This window comes from Capra hircus, chromosome 8 (assembly GCF_001704415.2).
Source record: "Capra hircus breed San Clemente chromosome 8, ASM170441v1, whole genome shotgun sequence".
Taxonomy (NCBI): Eukaryota; Metazoa; Chordata; class Mammalia; order Artiodactyla; family Bovidae; genus Capra; species Capra hircus.
In genome coordinates this window covers 70224312-70242411 of record NC_030815.1, presented here as the reverse complement: position 1 = coordinate 70242411, position 18100 = coordinate 70224312, and the positions used below count along the sequence as shown (strand labels likewise).

The following is an 18100-nucleotide window of genomic DNA, read 5'->3' as shown; positions in this document are numbered from 1 at the left end:
TTTTGTTTTTGACTGCAAGGCATGTGGGGTCTTTGGGTCTTATGTTCCTCAACCAAGGATCGAACCCACAACCCCTGCATCGGAAGGCAAGGTGTTAGCCACTGGACCACCAGGGAAGTCTCTGGGCCTTGTCATAAATGATTCATATACTACATTCCTGTGAATTGAGGTATACTAGAAATGTTCAGTAGAATCTGACTTTCAAAGAGAGACACAATTAATCCTTTGGTGAAGAAGTTAATCCTTCTATTATAACTGTTTAGTAAACATAGATTGTAACCACTGGTGATTTTTTTTTTAACACCTGCTATGTACATTGTGCTAATTGAATAAGTCAAGCTTGTTTTAAAAGAGGTAACTGGGTGAAAACTCTCACTTGGAGCAACAGTGCAAGGGGAAACTGGTAGAACCGGATATATATCAGAATCTTGGAAGCGTGAAACCTGCCCCTCGGCAATTTATAGAAATATATTCGGAAGAAATGATTAAAGTTACACACAGAGATTTACTACAGGATGTTTATCGCCACTTTATCTTTAACTGTGGTCCAGTGGTTAAGAATCTGCCTGCCAATGCAGGGGACATGGGTTCAGTCCCTGCTCCAGAAAGATCCCACATGCCACCAGACAACTAAGCCCTCTCGCCTAAAGCCCATTCTCTGCAACTGGAGAAGCCACTTTAGTGAGCAGCCTGAGAACCGCAGCCAGGGAATAGACCCTGCTCTCCGCAACTAGAGAAAGCCCCACACAGCAACAAAGATACAGTGCAATCAAAAGTTAATAAGTAATATTAATTAATTAGTTTAAAAATAAATAAAGTATAGGTTAGGGTTATAAATTAAATATTGTAGTGGATATTTATTAACAAGTGAATATGTCAAGATATGTTTTAAGAGAGACAGCATTAACAGACTAATACAATATAAGTAGTATTTTATGTAGTACAGATCTTCATACAGTATTACACATGGTGGGAAATACATTTGTAATTCCCAGAAGAATTAGACCAAAGTATTAAGAGTGTTCTCTCTATGGTAGCATGATTTCATTGTTAGAAGTTAGAAGTGTTAGTCACTGTTGTGTCCGACTCTTTGCAACCTCATGGGCTATAACCTGCCAGGCTCCACTGCCCGTGGCATTCTGCAGGCAAGAATAATGCAGTGGGTTGCCATTCCCTTCTCCAGGGGATCTTCACAACCCAGGGATTGAACCCAGGTCTGCATTGCAGGCAGATTCTTTACCATCTGAGCTATGAGGGAAGCTCCTATTCATTGTTATTGTCTGCTTTTTATTATGGAAACTCTCAAGCCACTCTGAAGGAGATTCAGTTCAGATCAGTGCAGTCACTCAGTCATGTCCGACTCTTTGCTACCCCATGGACTGCAGCATGCCAGGCCTCCCTGTCCATTACCGACTCTCGGAGTTTACTAAAATTCAAGTCCATTGAGTTGGTGATGCCATCCAACCATCTCATCCTCTCTCGTCCCCTTCTTCTCTTGCCTTCAATCTGTCCCAGCATCAAGGTATTTTCAAATGAGTCAGCTCTTCGCATCAGGTGGCCCAAGTATTGGAGTTTCAGCTTAACATCAGTCCTTCCCATGAACACCGAGGACTGATTTCCTTTAGGATGACTAGTTGGATCTCCTTGCAGTCCAAGGGTCTCTCAGGAGTCTTCTCCAACACCACAGTTCAAAAGCATCAATTCTTCAGCACTCAGCCTTCTTTATGGTCCAACTCTCACATCCATACATGACTACTGGAATAACCATAGCCTTACCTAGATGGACCTTTGTTGGCAAAGTAATGTCTCTGCTTTTTAATATGCTGTCTAGGTTGGTCATAACTTTTCTTCCAAGAAGTAAGTGCCCTTTTATTTCATGGCTGCAGTCACCATCTGCAGTGATTTTGGAGTCCAAAAAAATAAAGTCAGCCACTGTTTCCACTGTTTCTCCATCTATTTGCCATGAAGTGATGGGACTGGATGCCATGATCTTTGTTTTCTGAATGTTGAGCTTTAAGCCAACTTTTTCACTCTCCTGTTTCATTTTCATCAAGAGGCTCTTTAGTTCTCTTCACTTTCTGCCATAAGGGTGGTGTCATCTGCATATCTGAGGTTATTGATATTTCTCCTGGCAATCTTAATTCCAACTTGTGCTTTTTCCAGCCCAGCATTTCTCATGATGTACTCTGCATGTAAGTTGAATAAGTAGGGTGACAATATACAGCCTTGACATACTTCTTTTCCTATTTGGAACCAGTCTGTTGTTCCATGTCCAGTTCTAACTGTTGCTTCCTGACCTGCACACAGATTTCTCAAGAGGCAGGTCAGGTGGTCTGGTATTCCCACCTCTTTCAGAATTTTCCACAGTTTATTGTGATCCACAAAGTCAAAGGCTTTGGCATAGTCAATAAAGCAGAAGTTGATGTTTTTCTGGAACTCTCTTGCTTTTTTGATGATCCAGCGGATGTTGGCAATTTGATCTCTGGTTCCTCTGCCTTTTCTAAAACCAGCTTGAACATCAGGAAGTTCATGGTTCATGTATTGTTGGAGAATTTTGAGTATTACTTTGCTCACGTGTGAGATGAGTGCAATTGTGTGGTAGTTTGAGCATTCTTTGGCATTGCCTTTCTTTGGGATTAGAATGAAAACTGACCTTTTCCAGTCCTGTGGCCACTGCTGAGTTTTCCAAATTTGCTGGCATATTGAGTGCAGCACTTTCACAGCATCATCTTTCAGGATTTGAAATAGCTCAACTGGAATTCTATCACCTCCACTAGCTTTGTTCATAGTGATGCTTTCTAAGGCCCACTTGACTTCACATTCTAGGATGTCTGGCTCTAGGTGAGTGATCACACCATCGTGATTATCTGGGTCGTGAAGATCTCTTTTGTATAGTTCTTCTGTGTATTCTTGCCACCTCTTCTTAATACCTTCTGCTTCTGTTAGTTCCATACCATTTCTGTCCTTTATCGAGCCCATCTTTGCATGAAATGTTCCCTTGGTATCTCTAATTTTCTTAAAAAGATCTCTAGCCTTTCCCATTCTATTTCTTTGCACTGATCACTGAAGAAGGCGTTCTTATTTCTCCTTGCTATTCTTTGGAACTCTGCATTGAAATGGGTATATCGTTCCTTTTCTCCTTTGCTTTTGGCTTCTCTTCTTCTCACAGCTATTTGTAAGGCCTCCTCAGACAGCCAGTTTGCTTTTTTTCATTTCTTTTTCTTGGGGATGGTCTTGCTCCCTGTCTCCAGTACAATGTCATGAACCTCTGTCCATAGTTCATCAGGCACTCTGCCTATCAGATCTAGTCCCTTAAATCTATTTCTCACTTCCACTGTGTAATCTTTAGGGATTTGATTTAGGTCATACCTGAATGGTCTAGTGGTTTTCCCCACTTTCTTCAATTTAAGTCTGAATTTGGCAATAAGCAGTTTATGATCTGAGCCACAGTCACCTCCTGGTCTTGTTTTTGCTGACTGTATAGAGCTTCTCCATCTTTGGCTGCAAAAAATATAATCAATCTGATTTCGGTGTTGTCCATCTGGTGATGTCCATGTGTAGAGTCTTCTCTTATGTTGTTGGAAGAGGGTGTTTGCTATGACCAGTGCATTCTCTTGGCAAACTCTATTAGCCTTTGCTCTGCTTCATTCTGTACTCCAAGGCCAAATTTGCCTGTTACTCCAGGAGATTATTCTAAAGGTGATAGAATAATATTAATATAATGAAGCCTCATGGACCCATTACCCAGATTGAACTACTGGGTAGTTCAACATTTTGCAAACACGAGAAAGAGTCGCACACGACTGAACCACTAAGCATGCATGCGCACACTGAGATGCGCACACTGAGATCCGCAGAGGTGTCTAGCAGGGCTCTCAGAGAAGGGGGAAAGAGTTGAGGGTAGTAATCCCTGACCTGGATAGGAGAGACCACGAGAGCCAGTTCCAGATGCTCGGCAGGGATGCAGGCCAGTCACTGCTCGGGAATCAGAGGAAACCTAGGCGGGAAGGGGCGTGGAGTCTCTGGCCTGTCTGAAGCCTGTGTCTGCCCTGCTCCCAGCTGCCCCTGACCTGGTGCTCAACGCAGAGATTGTGCAGCAGACCACGTACCTGGAGGACCGGCCCATGTTCATGCTGCAGTGCGCCATGGAGGAGAACTGCCTCTCGGCCTCAGCCGCCCAGACCAACCCCACCACAGGCTACCGGCGGCTCCTGCGCTTCTCCTCCCAGATCCACAACAACGGCCAATCCGACTTCCGACCCAAGAACGGGCGCCACGCCTGGATCTGGCATGACTGCCACAGGTGAGCCATCCCTCCCTGCCCCAGCCCGCCAACCCACGGGCCCCAGATGTCACAGGGCCACTTAGACACAGCCGAGCGGCCACATGGTCCTGGGGGCAGGGCTCCCTCTAGCTGGAGGGCTCCTTTACATTTGCAGACAGTGTTCTCCCCTCCCAGAGGCCCTGGCCCACCTCACCCTCTCCAAGCCTGCTCTCTTTCTTGCCCCTGACACCTCTAGCGTTCAGAAACAAACTTCATTTTGAGAACCCAGGGTCCCTCCATTGACCTTCAGTCAATGGTTTCAGGTGTGTTCTCAGCAAATTCATGCTCTGCAGGGAGCTTGGGGTGCTGCAGGTGTTGGATGCTGAGTTCATGTAGAAATATATTTTATTCTAGTCTGTTCTACTTTATTTTTAGCTGTACTGGGTCTGTGTTGTGGTGCCCAGGCTGCTCTAGTTGCGGCATGCAGTCTCTCTACTTGTGGCATGTGGGTTATTTTAAATACCAGTATGCTGTACATGTCGAAGATCTCTAGGAAGATGGTGAGTGTGGAGACACAAGTTCTAGGCCCAGGAGTCATGAGACCTGGTCTCTCAACCCAGCCATGCCTCTCACCAGCTGTGTGATGTCAGGCCATCTGGGCCACATCAGCTGGGACCTCCGCTGTCCCTTCCCACCCTCAGTCTGTGGCTCTGTTCCCAGTTATAAATTCCTGGGCGAGAGCAGAGCACAGCCCCAGAGCCGGCCCAAGTTGGACCAACAGAAGCCTTGCTGTTCATCTCCCTGTGCTCCCCAGCCTCCTTCTTTTTGTTCCTTTGCTTGATTCCCACCCTAATCCAGAGCCCTCTGTCTATTGCCACTGGCTCTCATTTTGCTGCTCAGACCTGAGCTGGGCGAGTAGAGGGAACAGAGTGAGCAGTTTTGAAAATGAACAGAGGGAGGCCCCTGCCATTCAACATAGCCGCCACCTTCCCACCCCTTCCCCGAAGGACCACAGACTTGGGCCCGGCGGGAGGGCACGGTTCCCGTGCTCAAAATCCCAGCCCTACAAGAGTTTTGCATCCCCACGAGGGCTGGCAGCATCTGCAGTCAGTGTCAAATCCAGGGCCCATGGGAGACTGACAATTGCTTAAAAATCTGCGTGTTAACAGGTACCCAAAGGACTGTGTGCCATCAGTCTGAGAGGCCCCAGTCTGGCTGACCTCTAGGTGTCCTTCCAGCTCTGAAGTGTGATGATCATTATTAGGGACACAAGAACTAAAGTTGGTAGAAAAAGGTACCAGGCAGGGTACCCTCCTTTTTCTGAATTAGGAAACCGTGGCTCTGCATTCACATGACTTGTCCAGGATGAAGTTGGGGAATGAGGGTCCTGACTGGGGCCTGCCTGACTCCCAGTATGTGCCCTTCCTGGTATCTCCCCCAGCCTTCAGAAGGGCTTCCCTGGCGGCTCAGACAGTAAAAAAAATCAGCCTGTGATGCAGGAGACCTGGGTTCCATCCTGGGTTGGGAAGATCGCCTGGAGACTGGAATGGCCACCTACTCCAGTATTCTTGTCTGGAGAGTCCCATGCACAGAGGAGCCTGGTGGGTTACAGTCCATGGGGTTGCAAAGAATCAGACATGACTAAGCGACTAACCCTTTCCTATCTTTCCCCTAGTCTTCATCACAAATCTGTAGGGCTGCTTTTTCATGTAATTTATGGCCTAGTCACATTTGAAACTGTTTAGGGATAGAGTTGTTCAATCCATTTCAAAAGAAAGGACAATTTGAACTTCCCTGGTGGCCCAGTGGTGAAGACTTCACCTTCCAATGCAGGGGGTTGCAGGTTCAATCCCTGGTCAGGGAGCTAAGACCCTACATGCCTTATGGCCAGAAAACCAAAACATAAAAGAGAAGCATTATTGTAACAGATTTAATAACCTGGTCAAAAATGGTCCATATCAAAAAAAAAAAAAAAAAAAAAGGACTGTGATAGAACTCGGGGGTGCTGATATTCCTTTATGTAGTTGATCCTTGAACAACACAGATTTGAAATGCCTGGGTCCCTTTGTACTTGGATTTTTCTTTTCCAATTAACGTAGTACCTCTACACATTTTCATTTTATAGCTTTTAAATTAACTTAGTGTGGGGAAAAGTTTGTGTTCGATTAGAGATCACAATACATGGAATCAAAAGAATTAGGGCTGCTGTGTCCCAATTCTATCCAAGCAGTTTCAGTTTCCTGCCCTTGGATGAGTCATTTCTGAGCTCCTTTGTTTCTGAGGCTGAGATAACAGTTCTTGGAGTTTCAACTGTGTGGAGGTCAGTGCCCCTAATCTCTGCGTTGTTCAAAGGTCAACTGCAATTACTCTTGGTATGTCCTGAAAGCCCTCTTTAGCCAAAGAAGTTTGGGTCTTTATATAGAAGCATGGAGGTCTTCTGCAGGGAGGGAGTTAGAGAGTAAAATTAAAGCCCTGACGTATGGGTGCCTGATTTCTTTCCGAGAATACATGGTGGAAGTGCTGCCCTTTGGATCTATAAGTAGAAGGTAATTGCGTCTCTGCCCCATATATGGTGCTCCACCCAGACATCACACGGTAGGGCGCTCCCTGTGACATAGGCTTGATCTCCAAGGAATGGTTTCTTCTCTAAGAATACACATGGCGACCTCATGGAAGTGTTTCTTCTGATCTGGAGCTCCAAGCCACCCTGACCTCCCCGCCCCAAACCCTGCTTTTCCTGTGGTCTATTTCCTTTCTTTGTTTACAGATGTTGCAATCAATGGTTTGGAAGGAATGGGTGGGAAAGATCATACTGGCTAAGCATATGTCCCTTCAGCCTTGCCCTCCTGGACTGTGGCTGAGAACCTCTGACCACAAGACCCCAGGGAGTGTAAGAAACTCCGCACCCCTGGCCTCCAGAGCTCCGGGGGAGCTTCTCCGGGCCCTATGGGAGGACCTTCAACAGGACTCCTGGCCCTGAATTTCTCTGTTGGGTCCCTTTGGGAGCATGATGAGAGCTGACCCATCCTCCACTCAAAGAAATTATTTCTGGATTTTACGCCCTGTTTCAGCAGATTTACAGATGCTAAAGCCCATCTGTGAAGTCAAAGTTGAGAACCCTGGCTCAAGTTAGCCTGAATCTGCAAAATGGTCACTCCCAATTTAGCTGATGCTGTGATGAGGAACAGAGGTATAGTCTTTGAAAGTGCTAAGATGAAATACCACAGGGGCTTCCGGGGGGCAAAGCCGTAAAGAACCCACCTGCCAGTGCAGGAACTGCAGGAGATGTGGGCTTGATCCCTGGGTCAGGAAGATGCCCTGAAGAAGGAAATGGCAGTCCACTCCAGTGTTCTTGCCTGGGGATCCCATGGACAGAGGAGCCTAGCAGGCTACAGTTCATAGGGTCACGAAGAGTTGGACACAACTTAGCAACTGAGCACTCACACACAAGGTGAAGCTCGGAGACTGAGCCCTCTCAGAGCCTCCTCACGAGCCAGCCTAAAGGGAAATGCCCTGAGCCATTCTCTCTCATCATCATGGCCCTTGACTGATGATACTGATGGGGGTCCCCTTCCTGTTTCTTGCGCCCCAGGTATGGGCCAGACTGCTCACCTGGGACATGATGTCACAGAGCAGCCTTGCCGCTCCTGGTTCTCAGCCCCTGCTGTGTTCCAGGGTGCAGCATCCTGCCTTGCCCCCTACCTCAGGAAAGCCCTGGAGGGGAGCTGGGAGCTGGAGATGCAGGGAGATGGATATCCAACACAGGTGCCAGACCCTCTGATCACGGGTAGGCTGGCTACAAAAGGCGGGACTTTCATTCATTCCGCCCCCACCATGTGCAGAGCAGCCCCCTGCAGATTCAGTGTGGCCTCAGTGAGCTGAATTTAGGCCTTCATCCCATCCAGGAGGGCTTTGTTCCACCAGAGGGCTGCCTAGCAGGTGGGGAAGGGCAAGGCTGAGCGAGCAGAAGGGCTCCTGCCCTTTGTGGCAGCACCTCCTGAGGTTGGAACACGCCCCTACATTCTCTGAAATAGTAATGGGAGCATCTTCCAATCCACAGCTGAGTGCCAGCCAGGATGGGCGCCAGGGGACACATGGCTGGTGTGAGAAAGGAAGAAGAGTGAAGCATCTCTGTAATATGCACTGATGCTCAGATGGGAAGTCTTATCTGGGCCTGAGATGACCTAGGGAACAAAGAACATACCCAACCTCCCTTCTTGTTCTGGACTGGCTTTGCCTGTCATCCACGTGTCCACCCAGAGCCCTGTGCCTCTGCTGGTGTCATGCCCTAGTGTACCTCGCTCTCTCGTTCCCCAGTGGAAGATCACCCTTCTTCTCTGCCAAGTTACAACGACCTCCACCGGCCTCCAGTGATCTAGTGTCTGGTGTTCTCTCCTGCCTAGACTTCCTGAATCTCTTTCCAAACCAACATTTCCCTGTCTTTATCCCATAGATCAGGCTACCTCTTAGACCTCTGAAGATCAGGACGCTCAGCCTGAAAGGAGAAAATGTCCCTGGATCACCAGATGCTTCCTCCCTCCTTCCCAGCAGCCTCGATCTGAATCTCCTGGGGTGCGAGTGTGGGTGGTGAAGGGTGCATGCCCCTGGGCTCTCCAACCAGCCCGCTGGAGGAGAGGTGGCCCGGGAGGTGATGTCCACACATGCCCCAGCAGTAAGGCACAGAAGCTCCCGGACCACAGCTAGCTAGCATCATGAATCTCCAGCCAGCTGCTTCCCTCCCCATGTCCACAGGGGAAAAAACGAAGAGTCGGGGAAGACTCTTAAATCAAGCCTGCAGGAAGCAGGGGCAGCAGGAGAAGGTCAGCCTTACAAGAGTCTGTCTGTGGGCTCCGTCTGCATTTTGTTTAGACAGCGGAACATAAACCTATTCCTCTTCAGTCTTTCCAGCCAGTAAACATAGCAACATAAACCCCTCTCTGAAAGAGGTAGACATGTTTTAGGCAGTGAGTCAGACCTCGTGTCCCATCTTGCTCCTTCAAGAAGCCAAAATAGACTCTTTCAAAGTCTTTCCTTCAGCTGCCACAGAATGCATCCTTGTAACTGTTCCCCATGGGCCCCTGGCTCAGCATCCTTTTACCCAGGAACCCGAGTGACCTGGGAAAAGCCCAAGTTAGGAACTTCTGACGTTATTTATAGCACCAGCCCAATGCAGGAAGAAGGGAAAAGAGCCTCTCATTTCCTCTCTGAAAAGTTGTCCTTTTAATTTTCCTCTCCTCTCTGTCCTCTTCTGTTCCCATCCAGCCGAGAGAGCCTGAGGGCAAACACCTAAGGCTGGGGGTGGGGTGAGGGGCGGTGAGGAAGCTGCTGTGGCCAGGAAATAATCATAGCAATGGGTCCCCTGGAGAAGGGAATGGAAGCCCTCTCCAGTATTCTGGCCTGGAGAATCCCATGGACAGAGGTCTGGCAGGCTACAGTCCATAGGGTCACAGAGTCAGACATGACTGGGTGACTAATACACACAATCATAGCAATGGTAGCGGCGTTGATAGTAATAAAGCAGGACTCCATCACTCATGGGAGTAGTAGCGATAAGGAGAGGGTGGACAGGTACTGAGTGTTCCTCTGTCTCAAGCCCCGTGGTAGGCATTTCTGTGACTTCTCCTAATCCATGTTTTTTTCCCCCGTTAATAGCTGACTTTTATTTATTTTTTTTAAAGTCTTTATTGAATTTGTTATCATATTGCTTCTGTTTTACATTTTGGTTTTTTGGCTGCGAGGCCTGTGGGATCTTAGCCTCTGGACCCAACCAGGGAAGTCCGTCTCCTAGTTCATCTGTACAGAACCCCTGATGGGGATCATGCTGTCATTCCCTCTTTCCTGCGGAGGGAACTCAGGTCACAGGGAAACAAAACTCATGGGGAACTCATTCTGTTCCCCAAACCTTGGTAGCTTGTACCTTCCCCCATTTTCCAAATGTTCCTGGAATGACAGACAAGCGAGTGTGAATACTTGCAGCCACTTGTGATAAGATGTGTAGCAGCTCAGAATGGGCTTGGCACCAAGCCCCTCAGGAAGGCCCCTCGGAAGCCATGTTTCCCATGTTATTCTGCACCAAACACAGGCCTTTCCAAGAACCTGCATCTGTTCTCAATTCTTCCCAAGAGATGAGATGGGACCCTGTTAGGTAAATGTTCATCCGGGACAAGAGCCACGGGGGTGCACAATCTCTCTTCCCTCTCTGCTCCCTTCTACAAGGATGTGCCAGTCACCCTTTCCCTCCCATGGGGTCTCAAAGCCCCTTTTCCCCCCTCTTTTTAAAAAAGAATGTTCTTGATGCCAGGAGCACAAGTTTCTGCCTCCATCACCTAGTTTGGGACACGTATGTGCCCTGCTCATCAGCGTCTGCTCTTCCCACCCCTTCTTCCCCTCTTCATTCTGTCTCCCTCCCGACCATACTCCCACTTTAAACATTTTCTAAAGACATCGAAGAGTGACATGTATTCATCTGCAGAAAGTGCCCAAGTATAAATGAGCTGTGAGAGCCACTTTAGGTCTCTGGAGGGTGCTACATCCTTTTACTAAATATATCCTAATTTATTGAGCTTATTGATGCTGAGCCCCTGTTCATCAGTTTATCTGATTAATTCCCATAGCACCCCATGCATTACATTATTATTCCCATTTAGCAGATGAAAAAACTGAGGCTCTTGAAGGTAGTGGGTTGTCCCCCTCCAGAGCCCATGGAAGCGCCACGATTCCTGACTTCTTCTGTCCCATCCCCCATCTCATAATGCCCTGTCCACTGCACACTTTTCTCCCTCCACCACCACTTTGGACCACGCTGCTCTGCTCGAGATGTCCCTGGAGGGGAATGGCCAGCTGGGCCATCACTTGCAGGTGGCAATCCCTCCAGAAACTGACATCCAGACCTCCCTCTCGCCCCCAGGCACTACCACAGCATGGAGGTGTTCACCCACTACGACTTGCTGAACCTCAATGGCACCAAGGTGGCAGAGGGCCACAAAGCTAGCTTCTGCTTGGAGGACACAGAATGTGAAGGAGGTATTCGGGGGACAGGGCAGGCTGGGGAGATTCTGAGGGACTCAGATGCTCCTGCGTGTGGTCATTTGGCCAGGATCTCAGGCCTGGCTAGGGACTCGGTGTCACCCTGCTGACTCCCCACAGGACCTACCTCACTGGGGACCTCATGACTACCATCTGGGGCTGGAGGGGTGGGGTGGGCAAGGCCTGGCTATAAAGGCACCTGGGTCCCCAGAATCATGCTGACGGGCACTGGTGGATCCAGTGGGTCCACTGGTGGGTCTCCCCTGTAAGGCTCAAACCCTTGAACCTGACACGCAGTCTCCTCCCACTCTGGCTACCACACTTTGTCTCTGTATCCAACATAGATACACAAGCCCCACAGGTTCTCACCTTCCAGTTCAAGCTCAAAGCCCCACTTTGAGGTTCCCAGACTCTCTTGACTGCCCCAGGCAGAGGCAGCACCCCACCCACACCCCCAGTCGCTTCCATACCTGCACGGCGACCGCTGTGGGCGCATCTGCCATCCTGGCCTGACCGAGCTTTCTTAAGAGGAGACACGTGACTCTTCTCAGGGCAGCTGGGGTTTAGAGCAGCGCCCAGACTTGGCAGGCTCTCAGTAAATGGGCACTAATTGTTAGTGGTTGATGTGGCCCTTGGCATGTCATGAAATCACCCAGCAGATGGGTTTTGAGTACCTACTGTGTGCCACACAAGGGGCTGACCCAGGACAGGTCAGAGAGATGGGTCAGACCGAGACCACATCCAAGAGCGGATGCCCTCGGGGAGACCAGATGACCCCGCATCGGGCTCAACAATAAACACCATAACTTACCCAGAATAGCACACGCTTCATTCCCAGGCTGCAGAATGGCCAGGGTGGGTCAGAGTGGCCCAGGAAGGCTTCGTGGAGGAGGACGCAGTGGGATGTGGATAGGGAATTGAGGGAGGATTCTACCAAAAGCAGAGCAGAGCAGGGATGGGCCGCCGAGCCCAGAGGCAGCCAAGGCTGTGGGCCTGGAGAAGGGAGAGATGCTGAAGGTGGGGTCTGGGGATGCCCCCCCACTTAGCAGGGCCTTCATGGGGAGCACGGTGGAGGAACCGTGGGTGCCTGGTGACTTGGCTTCCCTCTGTCTCCACATGCAGACATCCAGAAGAGTTACGAGTGCGCCAACTTTGGTGAGCAGGGCATCACCATGGGCTGCTGGGACATGTACCGTCATGACATTGACTGCCAGTGGGTCGACATCACTGACGTGCCTCCTGGAGACTACCTGTTCCAGGTGAGCCGCGTAAGGGGCTCCAGGCCCCCTGCTGATGGGAGGAGGGGTCTCTGCCTGAGCAAATGGGTAGGCAGCCTCCTGCTGATGGTGCCCAGGCATGGAGGCTGGGCTGTCTAAAGGGCACAGAGTCCTGGACCTGGTACTTGCAAATCGAAGGGCGTCTGCAGGCCAGATTGGTGCTCAGGCTAGGAATCTGTGCAGCCTCTAAGGCAGCCCACACTCCTTGTCTCTGGAGCGTTACTTGCACCTCCACCCCGGCTTCTCCCAGTGCCCTCCCTCAGGCTCTCTTGGCCTGTGCCGTCAGGGCTAAAAGCAGTCACACAAAGAGCCATTCACTCACAAATGTCTGTGATTTACCTCTCCCAGAAATGTTTGCCTCATAGAAGAGGATCTGCAGAGGGGGCAGTGTTCAATGCAAAGAAATAAACCTATAATGGTAGATTGTTAGGTACTAGAGGCAGCCTGTCCAGTGACTATTTGTGCAATGACTTCCCAGGGCTTCTACGTACTCTGTCTAGGGGAAGGGCCACCCTGAGACAGGAACTAAGACGCATTGGCCTCCCACCTTTCTGCAAATAGCTGCAGGCCCCAGCCAGGGCCCAGACTGGTGGGGGAACCCAGGGTCACCATATCCCCAGCGTCTCCCCTTCAGGCACACAGGCGCACTCCTGCCTGCGGAGACTTCACCTTATTTTTCCCACATCCCCACCCATCTTGCTTTCAAGCTAGATCCTTGGGTGACCAGAAATGTGTCATTTTGTCTTGAAAGCTTTCCTAGAGGGCATTCAGCCAGCCCAGGGCCTGGCCACGGTCCCCACCTTATAGACAATCCTGGGAGGAACCAACACCTGCAGGGAAGTGACCACAGAGGGGTTCTGAAAGTTTCCCTGGTCAGTTTCAGAGACTGGTAATCAGACAGCCAAGCACTTTTCCACCCACAAGCCCAGAACCGCAGACTTGGAGAGGCCCAAGCGAAGAGCAGAGTGCTCTTTATTTAAAGAATCGGATATCCATGTCTCTGTACACGTACTTCAGTTTATGTTTGAGGTCTGCTATCCCTTTGCAAGGGGAACGTGTAGCGTCATGTATTTTGATAATGTCTTTTTAATAACTGTGACTCATTAAAGGCTTCCCAGATGGCCCAGTGGTAAAGAGTCTGCCTGCCAATGCAAGAGACACAAGAGATGTGGGTTCAATCCCTGGGTTGAAAGATCCCCTGGAGTAGGAAATGGCAACCTACTCCAATATTCTTGCCTGGAGAATCCCATGGACAGGGGAGCCTGGCTGGCTACAGTCTAGGAGGTCACAAAGAGACGGACATGACTGAGCACGCACGTACTTGTACACTGAAGATCAGTGGTGGGCCAGACCCTGGGATGGGCATTATCATTACCCACACTTCACAGCCAGCAGGGCCAGGTCATCTTCCCTTGGGATGGATGTGGAGCTTTAGACTTTCGAGAGTCCTGGCCTGGGAGTATTGGCCCTCTCCATTCCCATGTGGACCCAGGTGCAGGCCCCAGAAATGCTGCAGAAACAGGAGAAAGCTGGGTTGAGGAGGGGTTAGCGTTCCAGCCCAAGAGGCCAGTGCACAGAGGCTCAGAGGCAGGGTTCCCAGGGTTATTAGATCCCTAATTCCCACCATTGCCTGGATCCACAGCAGATCCTTTTGTTTTTCAACACAAAGGTGCCACTGTCACTTTATTTATTTTCTGTGTGTGTTTTTTAAGTTTTTAAAAATTGCAATATAACTGATTTGACCTATTAAACATAGGTGTCCAACGAGGTATAATTGATTTACAGTATTAGTTTCAGGTATCCAACACAGCAATTCAAAATTTTTCTAGATTATGCCCCATTTATAGTTATCAGAAAATTTTGGCTTCTCTGTGCTTGCAGTAGTGTACCCTTATAGTTTATTTCATACACAGTGGTTTGTACCCCTGTCTGGCCTCTCCCCATTCCCCTCTCCCCACTGGTGACCACTAGCTTATGCTCTGTATCTGTGAGTCTGCTTCTTTTTTGTCACATTCACTGGTTTGTTGTATTTTTTAGATTGCATAAATACGTGATAATATGCAGTATTTTTCTTTCCCTGACTTATTCCACTAAGCATAATACCCTCAAGTCCATCCATGTTATTGCAAATGGCAAAATTTCTTTTTTTTTTTTCTGGCTGAGTATTCCATTGTGTGTCTTCATACATATACATCACATCTTTACCCATTCATCTGTTGATGGGCAGGTTGCTTCCACATGTTGGCTGTTGTAAACCATAGCAGGTCTCCTGCCTAAGGAACTAAAGCCACTGCCCACAGATCCCCAAGAGACTGAGGACCCCACATATGAGTCTGATGGAATTGTGGAGACCATTCATTTCCGCTCTCACCCTTGCACCCGAGTGGGTCAAAAGGGCCCTAATAGTCCCCACTGCCCTCATGGTCACCCTGCAGGGACCCACGCTGGGGGCATGACTATCTGTGAGCAAAGGGCTGCCTGGGTCTCGGTGCAGGGGGTTTGTCTGTCCTTGGCTATGAGCCATGCATGGGCTGGTACATGGCACAACTAAGGTTGTCAGGCAGAAAACAGATCAAAGTAAGGCCACCCCAGAGCAGGACATTTTCCAGCCTTACCTAGAGAGACAGAGTCACCATGGGACATAACCTAGAGCCCCCAGAATGGTCTGCACCGGCTAGGACTCAGGGCTGGAGACCCCCACTGACCTGTTTCCCATAGCATCTCTGGCAGGCCCAGCCAGCTTGCTAAAGGGTCACTGTTGTTACTGTTTAGTCACTAAGTCATGTCTGACTCTTTGTGACCCCATGGACTGCAGCACACCAGACTTCCCTGTCCTTCACTATCTCCCAGAGTTTGCTCAAACTCATATCCATTGAGTTGGTGATGCCATCCAACCATCTCATCCTCTGTCATCCCTTTCTCCTGCCCTCAGTCTTTCCCAGCATCAGGGACTTTTCCAATGAGTTGGTTCTTTGCATCTGGTGGCCAAGGTATTGGAGCTTCAGCTTCAGCATCAGTCCTTCCAATGAATATTCAGGGTTGATTTCCTTTAGGACTGACTGGTTTTATCCCCTTGCTGTCCAAGGGACTCTCAAGAGTCTTCTCCAGCACCACAGTTCAAAGCATCAATTCTTCAGCCCTCAACCTTCTTTATGGTCTGTCTCTCAGCCCTGGAGGGAGAGGTCCTGAGGGCCCCAAGCCTATAGAATGCACCTTAATGAGCAGGCTGCCCCTCCCCCATCATATTGACCATGGGCGGCCCTGTCCCCCTTGCCTCCTTGGGCTCTTCCAGATGTGGCAGGACCCTCGGGGAAAGCCTCATCTGTGTCCTCTGCACTTTCACCCACAACCCCAGGCCCAGCTTCTGTCTCCTCACTTTCCTATTCCTTTAATTCCTCCTCTGGGCTCCTCACCACTAAATATCCCTTTTCTGTCTGCTCCCAGTTGTTTTTGTTGTTCAGTTGCCAAGTCGTGTCCAACTCTTTGCTACCCAAAGAGCTGTAGCATGCCAGGCCTCCCAGTCCCTCACTATCTCCTGGAGTTTGCCCAAGTTGATGTCCATTGATTCGGTGATGTCATCCAACCATCTCATCCTCTGGCATCCCCTTCTCCTCCTGCCTTCAGGGTCTTTTCTAATGAGTCAGCCCTTTGAGTCAGGTGGCCAAAGTATTGGAGCTTCAGCATCAGTCCTTCCAATGAATATTCAGTTGATCTCCTTTAGGACTGACTGGTTTGATTTCCTTTTGGACTGACTGATTGATCTCCTTTAGGACTGACCAATCCCAGAAGCCCCCTCAAAAGAATTGTCCCTCCTGCTCCTGCTCCTCTGAGTGCCACCCTCTTACCTGGGATGACGCAGAGGAAGGGGATACAAGGGGTAAATCTGCCCTGGTGAGCAGAAAGGGCTTGGGGACCCCCTAGAGCAAACCTGGACCCAGAGAACAGAAGGGTTGTGCCTAACGTCGCGCTGCCAGGAACAGTGTCATCTGTGGCGCCTGGGGCAGCCCTCCGCTGACTCCCACAGCGTCCAGTCCTGGTCGCCATGCCCTCCCAGCAAGTCCTGCTCCCCGCTCCCTTCTGGCTCTCTCAGCAGCTGTTTTGTGGCCTCCTCAGGCCTCAGCTCCTGCTTCTCTACTAACATCAAACCTCTTTGGCACCCAAGAGAGGGTAACCCCTTTTTGAAGGCCTGCCTGGGTTGGGAAAATCCCCTGGAAAAGGAAATGGCTCCCTACTCCAGTATTTTTGCCTGGAGAATCCCATGGACAGAGGAACCTGGTGGGCTTCAATCCATGGGGTCACAAAGAGTCGGACAAAAGATTGATTAACAATCATTTTTTTAAAATACTTTTTATTCTGTATTAGGGTATGTGCTGTGCGTTGGTTAGTTGCTCAGTCATGTCCGACTCTTTGCGACCCCATGGATTGTAGCCCGCCAGTCTCCTGGGACCACGGGGATTCTCCAGGCAAGAATACTAGAGTGGATTGTCATGCCCTCCTTGTACTGGAGTATAGCCAGTTAGCAAACAGTGTAGTGATAGTTTCAGCTGAACAGTGAAGAGACTCAACCAAACACATACATGTATCCATTCACCCGCAAACCCCCCTCCCAGCCAGGCTGCCACATACCATGGAGCAGAGCTCACCGTGCTGTACAGTAGGTCCTTGTTGGTTATGCATTTTAAGTATATACATGTCCATCCCAAACTCGGTAACTATCCCTTGCCCACACCTGAAGGCTTACTCTTGGTAGGAGTATGTATGTGTGTGTGTGTGTGGTGTGTGTGTGTGTGTGTGTGTGTGTGAGTGAGGTGCATGGAGGTCTCCTCCAGGTCTCCCCTCTGCCTCCCTGGCCTCGCCTCTGGCCAGTCCTGCACCCTTCCCTCTGCTCTGGGAACACAACACCGGCCATGCTGTGCTCTGTCCCGTGAGCTCAGCCCGGCTCTGGAGGCAGGCCTGGTCTCAGCATCGCAGCCGGGCCTAGGATGAAGGGCGGCCGAGGCAGGACCCCCTCTGACCTGACTCTCCCCCAGGTTGTCATCAATCCCAACTACGAGGTGGCGGAGTCTGACTACACCAACAACATCATGAAGTGCAGGACCCGGTACGACGGCCACCGCATCTGGATGTACAACTGTCACATAGGTAAGGCCTGGGGCCCTGCTGGGGAGCACTCTCCCCCGGGCCGCCCTCCTCCAGGCTAGGGAGCACTCGCCCCCGGGCCGCCCTCCTCAGCCCTCCTCCAGGCTGGGGAGCACTGCGCCTCCAGCATGGGGAGCACTGTGCCCCCGGGCCGCCCTCCTCAGCCCTCCTCCAGGATGGGGAGCACTGTGCCTCCAGGATGGGGAGCACTGTGCCTCCAGGATGGGGAGCACTGAGCCCTGGGCTGTCCTCCTCCAGGATGGGGAGCACTACGCCCCCGGGCCGCCCTCCTCAGCCCTCCTCCAGGATGGGGAGCATTGAGCCCCCGGGCCGCCCTCCTCAGCCCTTCTCCAGGCTGGGGAGCACTGCGCCCCCCAGCCGCCCTCCTCAGCCC

The 18100-nt window shown here is 50.3% G+C and overlaps 1 protein-coding gene across 1 annotated transcript in view; it reads left to right on the top strand.

Annotated features, from left to right (window-relative positions):
- Nucleotides 1–18100, top strand: part of LOXL2 (lysyl oxidase like 2) — a 115184-nt gene that overhangs the window by 95100 nt on the left and 1984 nt on the right. The window contains exons 10-13 of the mRNA XM_005684007.3: nucleotides 4060–4303; nucleotides 11172–11287; nucleotides 12413–12549; nucleotides 17598–17709. Coding sequence (XP_005684064.2) covers nucleotides 4060–4303; nucleotides 11172–11287; nucleotides 12413–12549; nucleotides 17598–17709 — 609 coding nt within the window. The remainder of the gene's footprint in view (nucleotides 1–4059; nucleotides 4304–11171; nucleotides 11288–12412; nucleotides 12550–17597; nucleotides 17710–18100) is intronic.